We start from the raw sequence: 10,958 nt of genomic DNA, 5'->3' as shown, positions 1-10,958 counted from the left end.
AGTAGGACCAAAGTATCTGAAAATACTTGAATGTATGATGACAGCATTTCATTTCCCTTTGAGATAAATGAAGCAATTTTGTGTTGATCACTTTCTGCCCGAGTTCTCCGTGTTCCTGCCTGAGTGGATGTCTGCTATGGTGACCTCTGTTTTGTCCCCCGCTTACTTTTGATATAGTTTTGACACTTTTGCAAATAAACTAAAAGTCTATTAGGAACATTTGACATAAAGTGAGTGTAGCTCGTGGAAGGAATACGAAAGCCATACAGTTCAAAAGTCCTCGATGGGTTTAACTTTTGAATTCGAGGAAAGTTACAAAAAATAATTAAAAAATGTGTTATCACCACGTTTTCTGTTTTTTTTTTTTGTTTTTTTTTTTAGCAAATATAAATAATTTTGGTAATTCTAACTAAGCTAACTCCAGAAAGGCTTGGTCAGATTTAACTTCAAACAGTTTGTCTTTTTAGTCCGTTTATGTTTATATCTGCTTTCAACTGCATCCACCACTTTTGCATATTGAGACTGGATTTTCTGCCCCTTTTGTAAATGAAGACTGTAGAGTGTGACTTCTATAGTCCCACTGTCTTCCATCCATACAAACACAGACAGTAGTCAGCTTACAGTCATTCAGGTTTTATTCCAGAATAACAAACAGAACCAGTTTCCCCAGCCTGTGTCGTCATGGTAGGTCTGATATGTGAACATGATTGTCGAAGGCATCTCAAACACAAGCCCCATCAACAAAAAGTCATCATCATCATCGTCGTAGTCATCATCATCATCATCCCACCACAATAAATGCAGCAGGCGGCGCCCGCTCCGGTGTCGTCAACGCGACAATGGTGCACAAGATGGGAGTTTGTTGTGGTCACATGCAGAGAGTAAATACGGCCGGCTAGCTAGCAGAGCCGGATCTGGACGAGGACAACCACAGAGAGACGCAGGGCCCCGGCCAACAGCACAGAGAAAGTTTCAGTCCAAACTCGTCTCAAAGACAGAGCTCCTATAGCCTGCTGGGCTTTCATCACATTTTGTTTGACTGATACCGAAACTATTGAAGGGGTCATTCGGAATTTGTAAAGTGAAAATCTGTTAAAACCTTATAAGGAATAAGTTAGCTGTTTTAGGCTAACAACTAGCCTAAAAATGGACTTCCACCGTTGCAAAAACATTTACTATCTCCAAAATGTTATAGCGGTTTATGCTAGTGCTATTTTATGAACCTTTCAATAGTTCTGATGTTTTTTATTGAACAGTAACTTCCAAGGAGGCCAATGACTATTTACAGGGGAACAGGAAGTAAAAGATGGTACGCCAACAGTAATCTTCCTGAACTGAGAGGAGAACATGTGTTTTCAGTCAGAGTAACTCTCTGTCCACAACATAAAGGTCACTCAAACAAATAGAACAGTTTTAAAAAATGTTCTCTGCCTTTATATTTATGCCTAAGGAAACGTTCAACTGACAGAGCTTGTAAAATCAGGATCATTAGCTTATTAAAACGAGAAAACTTTATCCTTTAAACTAGACTTGAAAAACCCGTTACAAGATTTATATGTCATTAAAACCAAAATATATTATTTTATATAGAAAAGGTTGTAAGAGTAAAACAACATTTAGAAGAAACGGCACGAGAAGAAGGAGTCACGGCGAGCTCCTCCATGCCTTTTAACCGAGGAACATATTTTTACGTCAGGTTAAAATGAAACTCTTTGTTATGATGGGACGTTAGAACAAAGAGATGCTGTTCCTGAATTTATTTCCAACCGCCAGCAGTTAAAATGCTTCTGCATATATCAGGCAGTTGCTCCAAGTGTAAAAATTGTACATGTTCACGTCCTCAGTTCGTGTTTCATGTGGGAAAATTATTAAAGGTGCACCCTTTTCACCTTTATAAGGTAGCAGTTTCTATGCAACCACACAATGTAATTTGAGCTTTTTGGTCTTGGCTACTTATGGAATCGATGTTAGCTTTAGCTTGATGAACCAACTGTCAGAGGAGGGAACAAAATTATTTCTCCTGTTTGTTTTTCTTTCTTTCTCCATTTTCTTTGACTACGTATACATCCAGTGTATACAACTACAATTAAATACCAAATAATTTTGACACCTTGTCTTTGTATCCTTTCAGCACCGTACTATTAAAGCTACTAACACATGCTAATTTTCCCAAATTTCCAACACTAGCTTACTAAGGTAGCCGAATGACTGAAAATGCTCCTGCTCTCAGCCCCTCCCTGACCAAAAACTGCTGGTGAAAAAGAAGCTGTGCATCTTAAAAGGTAATATGATTACAAAGCTGCTGAGTCAGTTGGGTGTGGGACCCTCAGGAGCTGCGTTTCCATTAAAAATGTGCGCAAAACTTTGTCAATAATCCGCTAATGTCGAAAAAAACAAGTTCGCAATTGCAGTGTTTTACGTTCAGTTAAAATAACACGCGAATAAGTCGTTAAAAAACATGCCACACCATCATCTTCCTACCACTTCCTGTTGTCTTCTCTGTCTTTGCCGCCAGTAGTAACATCCGGTTGTTGATCATGTGTCCCGCATGCAACAAAAAAGTGTTTCCATTGCAGTTTTAGTGAAATACACCCATTTTGATACTGAAAAACTACCTCATCCTACAGCAAAGACCTTTTTTAGTTTGGTTTTTTTTTTCTAAATTGGTGTATTTCCATTAAGCAAATTTATTTTCGAAATGTCAAATTGCGCAGTTATTCGGCCAATGGAAGCGCAGATACTGACACAGAGCACTGTGCTGTAAAAGTGCCTTCATCACTACCAATTGTCTTAAGTCTGTAGACACAACCAGCCTGATAAAACCATGATTTATTTATTTATTTATCAAATTGAGTCATGAACGTTTTCATATTACAATGTTATTATTGGAAGATGGTGACACAGACCAACACAAAAACATACAGAATTCTGAAGTGGATGCAAAACCTACTTAACTACTTAGGTTATTTTATTTAGGGGCATCAGAGAGAGGATAGATGCATGGCAAGTTTGGCTAAGTGTTTCAAAACATTCATTTCATTTTCTGTTCACTTCATAGCCACGCGCCACTTTGTGTTGGTCTGTGGCATAAAAATCCCAATTGGATTTGTGGACGTTTGTGATTGTAGCGCAACGAGACGGGGAAAAGTTCAAGGCGTATGAATACCTTTGCATTGAGGTGGTTATTGGTTTGCAGGCGGAGGATATTAGGTCCAAATCAAACAAGCAGCTTTTTAAAAATGTATTTTAAATTTCCAATGTTTTAGTATTTTTTTTTTTTTTGTATAAACTCTAGTTTGATATATGTATGCGAGTTATTCAGTAAAAAAAAAACAAAAAAAACCTGAACACTCTGCCGGATCATAGGACTGAAACTCTTCCTCTGCTATTTGAGGGCTCATGCATATCAAACTGTGTAAATCTTTACACAATACAGAGACAGCAACACCGTAACAAGATCATATAAGATAATGCAAACAATGTGAGACTGAATTCTAGAAGCACGTTTTCTCCCCAACATGCTTGTTTTTTTCCCTTTGTGTGTGTGTGTGTGTGTGTGTGTGTGTGTGTGTGTGTGTGTGTGGTCGTGCACTTCTGCGGCATCTTCATAAAAAAAATAAAACAACAATAAATGATAAAATCAAAGGAGAGTGAGTTCAAAACAGTCCATAACAGTGTGTTTCTGAGTCGATCACAGCTTTGGATTTCTTTCTTTACAATGGCAAAAAAAAAATAATAATAATAATAATAATCATATGCCTGAGTTCTGTAAGTGATGACGTTTCTGTTCGGCTGGACGGACGCTGACGATGTTTCTGAAAACTTACAGCAGCGAGGAAGTAAAGGGGAGTTTGTTTGGTTTTTTTTTCTCTCCTTTTTTTTTTTTTTGTTGTTTTTACATTAAACATTCCATAGATGATGCAATCGGCTTCCCTCATCCACTCACAAACCCTTTAACCACAGATTCCACAAATGTCTCCAAAAAGATCATTTATATTTACAATCTATTTACAGTAGCATGATTAATATATTTAAAAAAAAGAGATTCATTCAGATGTTTAAAAATAAAACAACAGCAGACATAAAAACTACGGAGGAGCACGATCCTCCGTTTGCCTCTCAGCTGAGAGTCTACAGCCTACAGTTTTAATGTCAGATGAACACAAAACATGAATTAGTCTTCATTAACATCTAAACAAAATCTACCTTATCTAGGAGCAATTTGTGAGGAATGTCTATTCTATTTTATTCTAAAAGACAAATGTTTGAAATGGTCGAACGCGTAACAGGGAATCCGTTTTGTACTTCCTACCAGAGATGCTAATCTTTGCATTTCCTGGTCCTGCATTTAAGAAAACATATTATAGTTTAAAACAAACAAACAAACAAAAAAGAAATGCATAGCAATCAACTGCAACATATACGGTCACAGCAATTAATCAGATTAAGGTGATCATTTGACTAAAGCCCTTAGATGTTCCCCTCGGTTACGTAGAAACATACAACAAACGGATTTTTCGGGTTTTTCTATAGAAAAACGGAGCGAGACGTCACTGAGGGGAAAAAATGGGAATCATTTTTTTTTTGTTTTTTCCTTTTGAGAACACACCGGACACTGCCATGTCTAATCCTTTTCTTCATTTCTGAGTGGAAACGTTGGAAACAGCACAAAGCAAATCAGCTGTTTAAGATATAAATGTCGTGTTATTGGAGGTATGTTGAAATAATACAGTAAATTAAAGGTGCGTGTGCGAGTGAATGAGTAATGGTGGCCTTTTGTATAAATTAGTTTGAGTGGGAGGCATATTTTCTAAATTATAGATCCATTTAATATAAAGTATCAACATTTAGAACATTATTTATGGACATTATGGCCAGAATAATAATGTTGATGTCCAACATCAACGTTTTAATGCTTCCAGAATGACTTTTACACTATTTAACTGTCAAAAGCATAACTTAGAAGTTTCTGTTAAAATATGGCAAACGGTTAATAATTTAACTGAATTAGATAACTTTCTCTGGGTATTCGTACAGTAGGCAAATAAGCTAGTCTGAGACAGGAAATGACCAAAGCGCAATTTGACCATGTTAAAAAGACTCCAACATGAAAAATCTCAAAGCGGTTTATGTATATAATATTTCATAAACTTTTCTTACTTCCCAGCTAACGCCTCGTCAAAAAACAAACCTGGACGTCCGCCATGTTAAAATATCTCGCAACTTAAAGGTTGTGTGTTACCTTTTAGCAGAACATTACCGAAAAAAACAACAACAAAGAAAAAACACAACTGTACCGTGAAAAATTGCGTTTAACATTTAGTAGTACTGGTGCATATCTGCAAAATAGCCACTGAAATCCTGTAACAGGAAACATTCCCTGTGAAGCTACAGCCAAAGTGACCAATAATAGTCCAGAATAATGACCTTGAACCTTAAGAGAAGAGTTTTAACACCGATTAAAAAAAAAAAAACTTCAACAAAGCAGGGAAACAGAAGTAAAAAAGAATAAAGAAACAGGTCAAACCACGCCACAAACAATGAAAAAAAAAAAGAATTGTAATTCTGCGACCAGCGTTTTGGACTGAGAAATGTCTCGCCGTGGTCCCTTTAAATCAACCTCAGGTGATTCCTAACGTACCAAACGATGCGGCAGATTGCGTTTTGATTTACTGCCAACCCATCGGGTCCAGATGTGCTTTCATACCCAGCGTTCACCGAGGCGCCCCTCTTCGTTTAGCGGCACGACTGAAGATAACAAGGATATACGGCCAGAGGAGGGATCAAAGGTCAACAGGTTTCTAGACTAGATGGAGGTCAGCCCTTTAGTTTTAGCTCGTGTTCCGAAATGCTTCCCCTCAGAGTAACTCTGCTTTAACCGCTTCAACATGAATCAATTTGGTCTACAAAAATTACAAAAAAAAAAGAAAAAAAAAAGCAAACAAGTCTTTGGCTACATTTTACAATAAAGGGATCAGAAAAAAAAAGAATTGCATTTAATAAGGACTTGACAATCTGATATATGTGTGAGAGTGAGCACCCGGCAGTGAACAGTTCTGGTTTTGAATTGTGTCAAAAAAAAATTAAGTAATAATAAATAAAAATAATACTACCAGTTGGCTTGTTTAAATCAGGGTGATTAAAAAAAGAAGGAAAAAAAAAGAGAGAAAACAACGATTAAACACAAAGCATCTTACAGAAAAGAAGCTAAGCTAGCAAATCCATAAAGCTAATATATATATATATATATATATATATATATATATATATATATATATATATAAACTAGCTTATATCTAATCAGGTAATAGTTTCAAGAAGTCTGCAACAGAAAGGACCAGTTTTGTGCTCAAAGCTCATGTCACACATCTTTAATGCGACAGGATAACAGAGCCGAGCTCAGATCTTAAACATCGGATCGTAACCCGCAGCCATGCCCAGAACGCTTCCTGTGAACAAAAGAGGAAAAAAAAAACAACAAAGCCAACAGGAAGCTGGGGTTAGCCAGCTCACAGTGCAGCTGCAGGTTTCCCTGAGGTCAACTTAAAGAACCAGCAGGTCAGATCATGGCTTCGTCAGAGAAGGGAACAAACGTCAGGGAGGACGGCATCCTGACGCTCGCAACTGGTTTCCTGCCCATCCTGCATCCAAGACCACCGTACTTAAAGAAAGAAAAAGTATCCACATCCCTTGAACTTTTGCCTGCTTTGCCAAATTAACGCCACAAACTTCGATGTATATTTCCCGAGGCCACCAGGGGGCCTCAGAACGATGGAGGGAAGATGAAAATGACAAAAAAAAATGTATCTAATAAATGTTTTTAATCATTTTTTAAAATAATAAAATCTACTATTATTTTAATCATTACAATAAAATATAAGTTAAAGTAATTTATTTAACTTTTATTTGGCTGCCAGTCAAATTGATCCAAGCTATGATTTTTGTCCCTAAAGCTGGAATGAATGTTCTGACAAGAAAAATCTGAGGTTAGCATTTATGCTAAAGACATGTAATAATTATTGAGTAGTGAAATAAACGTGCGGATAAACATTGTAAAAGTCGATGTTTTGTTATTTGTAGTAGCACTGCTGGTTGGCTTGTTAGGGCCGCAGGTCAGAAGTTTGGGGAGCCATGTCATGGAAACGTTTGGGAACCCCCACTTACATTAGATAATGACTGGTGAAACACGGTGGTGGCAGCGTCATGACAAACCTGCTGAAATGTGTTGTAATGCGGCTAAAAAGCTCAAAGGGTGTGAACACATTCTTGCGCTGCTGGCGAGTCTCTAACTCATTCATAGTGACTAACACTCCCATGTGGAGGCAGTTCTCAGATCTATCTCATTCTCTGCAGTCCGCAGCTTCTTCTGTGTGTCTCCCTTAAAGGGTGATTGTTACAAAAAGACATAAAAAAAATAAAATCATCCAACGAATTTGATAACTTCACACAATTAACCGTTAGAAGACATCCGTTTGTGTTTCTAGGTTTAATGTCTTCTTCTTCTGTCTGATAAATCCGTGTGCATGGCAGCTCCTTGGTCAGAGACAACATGTCTGACCTTTCCCTGTGCAAAAAAGATAAAGCGCACGTCTCCAGATCTCCAAACAGTCACATGGTTCTTTTTAAAGCACTTCTGCAAGCGTGAACGGTGAAAACAAGCGGCTGAGGAGCTTTCATGAGACTTTCGCCCAAACGTATCAACATGGGTAGAGTCTGTGCAAACGAAGAGGGCTGGTTGCGCAGAAGACGGTCCGACTGTGTTTTGCATCAATGTTCAAAACACAGAATGCAGTGACGGTGATATGAGACAACGGAATTATGGGAAACAGGGCGTCATTGAGAGGAATGCCTACAGAACAACGACGATGAAGGGGCTGACTCCTCGTCAGTTATCTCAGCTATGGCTTATTTACAGTAATCACACCAAAGTGACGGTGCTGCCTTTAAAATCAACAGGAAGCAAGAAGAACCAAACAATCCAGTTGCCAACAGTCAAAAAAAAAATAAAATAAAATAAAAAATCGGAATAAACCGAAACAGGACAGCCCAGATTCCATAAGCCCCTCCCCCCCAAAGGTTGCAGCGTGAGCACAGAGCAGCCGACCATGCAGACTTGCTCGGTGAGAGTCAGTGGATGCCTTGATGCTACGAGAAGAATCCTGCAAGCTATCCTGGTGGCTGTAACGTATGGCAATGGCGGCGTCAATCGTCGTAAGGGTTTTGTGGGTAATGGAGTCCTCTGCTCTCCTTCGAGCAGGGCGGGGAACTAGTTGGGCGGCATATCCAAGAGAGAACGCATCCAAGAGCGGGAAGGACGGTGAAGAGTACGGTGGCGCTCTTCTCTGCTCGTCCCTTTCACATTTTCTTTTTGACGTTGTTTATGAAACCTTAGACTCTCTCGTTCTCACAGCGCTGTGGCCTCCCAGCTGGTGCCCCGCGGGACCTGCCGTCACTTGGTCTCTGTCATCATCGGGGCAGGCACCGCCGACGGGTGGGGCCGGTTCAGCTCCGTTCCGGCGGCCGGGGAAGAGGCGGCAGATGCCAGGCTGCAAGGGGTGACGGGCGCAGGGAGACCTAGCAACAGGAGACAAAGCTTAGCGACGGTTTCTACACATTTGGTTGTCAGACGTAACGTAAACCAAAACGCACCCAAGACTTTGACGGTTGGCGTGAGATCTTTCCGCTGATGAGCTGTTTGGTTTTCTACAAGTGTGGTGCAATGCACCATGGCCAAAGGATCTCAAATTGGTAATTTTCCAAACAGCTTCTGATTTAATCGAAAGAAGCTTCATAAAGTAGTTCTGTTACATTGTTTTTGAGAGGTTTTCTCCAAACAGATCTCTCTAATGAGCCAATACCGACTGTCCCTCTGACTCATAAAAGGCCGTAGACTCTGACATGGAGCTCTTGGTTTTTTGTCATTTTTCTAAACAGTGGGGTCTCTAACCTTGGGTTGAATTTCCTGAGAAGATTTTCAATTGTCCTAAATCATTTTGACCAATATAGTATTTTATTTTCTCAGAAGTATACGTCACCTAAGTGAACAATTTTGAAGAGGAAATAAGGATAAGTCGCACAGGACCGAGTCACAGGACCAGCCAAAGTATGATAAAAACTGTGGTTTATAGTCTGGAAATAACATTTTTCTCACTACAGAAATTTCATATTACAGTGGTCCCTGCCCAGTCATGGTTTAATATTCACAGATTCACATATTCATGGATTTTTCTGTGGAATGCACCTCTGAATTATTGGTGGAAAACTCGCATATCTGCAGAATTGTTTTGTAATGCTTATCTAAAATATTAAAAAGGAAACGCAGCTTGGGAAGCTGAAATATAGGCGCAATGCTGCTTCGTACGCTTTTTGACTGGCATTTGCAAAGCAGCCAATCCAGGAGCTGCATTTATTTTAAATTGGCACTGATTGGCTGTACAACCAATAGTGGAGATAAGGAAGACCATGGATGTTAGTTTCCATGGTCGTGTTAAGACAGTTTACACTGTGCGTATCAATGCATATTAAGGTTTATTTGGTGTTTGAACTATTAAAATACATGATTTTAAGCGTTTTGAGAGCGAGCATCTATTACTATCAGATTTTAGTTACTCGTGGTCCACTGTAGATTGTTTAGAAATTCCCGTATAATCCCTCCAAGATTGAAAAGCAGTGGATTATTGAAGGCCATTGTTAATGAGTTTCCATATTGACTTGCTGAGAGTTTGATCACTAATACCTTTCTATTATTTTCCCTCGTAAATGTTATGGAAAAACCAAGGGTGGATGTTAAAATGAACACCTTACAGTCTCTGTTTGTATCACTTTTAGTTGAAATTTCTTTTGCACCAGTCACATACACGCTCTCAAACATTTCTGTCCCCCTGGCATTCCTGACTCACATTCTTTGCGTGGAGCGGCTACGTTGTTATCTATGGAGGAGTTCTTGCTGGCGTTGCTGTTGGCGGCCTGGCTTGGCGCCGCCTGGCCGATGTTTTGGCTCTGAGCGGTTTGGTTCTGGCCCGCTTGGCTCTGGCTTTGGGCCGGCCTCTGTGTCTGGCTCGGCCTGGGGTTGGAGGCGTCCATACTGCTGCCCATGCTGCTGCCAAGTTGTAGCCGCCTCATATGGCGCACCACCGCGGTGGCGTTGAACGCTTGCTGGGGAGGAAAATGAAAGAGGGAAGATGGGAAAAATGCAGAAATTGTAATATTCTTACATTCAGTCGGTGAAAATACCATAGAGCAGTTTTCTAACTGACACAAATTGACCTAGTAAAACTGCAGACATGCAGCATGGAGACTGAATAACAAAGATAATGGACAGCAATGGACAAAAGTTACCCTCCACTTGCTCTTGGCAAAGTTCTTTCTGATCTGCTGGCTGACTGACTCATGGATGTTCTTGCAGAGTGCTGTGTCCCCAGCGATCCTGAAACATACATTTATATTTTTACACAAACATGCATTTGCCGCCTGTAACCATCCCGCCGGTGCCTCCACATTGTGTGTTTCCCTCACCAGGGATGTCTGAGGGCCTGTTCACAGGTGAACCTCTTGGTCGGATCTTTCTCCATCAGACAGCTGATAAAGTCCTTGGCTGAAAAAAAACAACAATATAAATAAAAATAGGCATGAATAGCACTGTAAATTGATAATGCCTGCAAGCATATGCAGCTTTAGATAATGGATTGAACAATGAAAAAAAAAAACACTGAATTTGCTTAAATTTAACAAATATTTTCTGTTTGTAAATGCAACTTAGGCAGTTTTGTAACCTATACTTGACTTTTGTCATGCTCATCTATCAACTTTTAATCAGCAACTCATAACATCCCATTTCCTGGAGGTTATTAATATGTCGTGCCACAACGAACCGATTTTTTAAAGTTACGCTTAAAAACCGGAAGGACCTTACTCAAAGGAGACATTACACGTTGGAGTGATGTAGAAGTTTGTTCTTC

General features: G+C 39.5%; 1 protein-coding gene across 1 annotated transcript in view; it reads right to left on the bottom strand.

The window, feature by feature from the left end:
- Positions 1–6,878: 6,878 nt before the first annotated feature.
- The window catches only part of camk1d (calcium/calmodulin dependent protein kinase ID), a 60,864-nt gene continuing 56,784 nt past the window's right edge, over positions 6,879–10,958 (bottom strand). The window contains exons 8-11 of the mRNA XM_014472124.2: positions 10,516–10,594; positions 10,339–10,426; positions 9,900–10,155; positions 6,879–8,574 (exon numbers count right to left, since the gene is read on the bottom strand). Coding sequence (XP_014327610.1) covers positions 8,450–8,574; positions 9,900–10,155; positions 10,339–10,426; positions 10,516–10,594 — 548 coding nt within the window. The 3' untranslated portion in view covers positions 6,879–8,449. The remainder of the gene's footprint in view (positions 8,575–9,899; positions 10,156–10,338; positions 10,427–10,515; positions 10,595–10,958) is intronic.

Source organism: Xiphophorus maculatus, chromosome 17 (genome assembly GCF_002775205.1).
Source record: "Xiphophorus maculatus strain JP 163 A chromosome 17, X_maculatus-5.0-male, whole genome shotgun sequence".
In the NCBI taxonomy this organism is placed as follows: Eukaryota; Metazoa; Chordata; class Actinopteri; order Cyprinodontiformes; family Poeciliidae; genus Xiphophorus; species Xiphophorus maculatus.
Note: the sequence above shows the minus strand (reverse complement) of the source record. Positions and strands in the feature narration are given on the sequence as shown.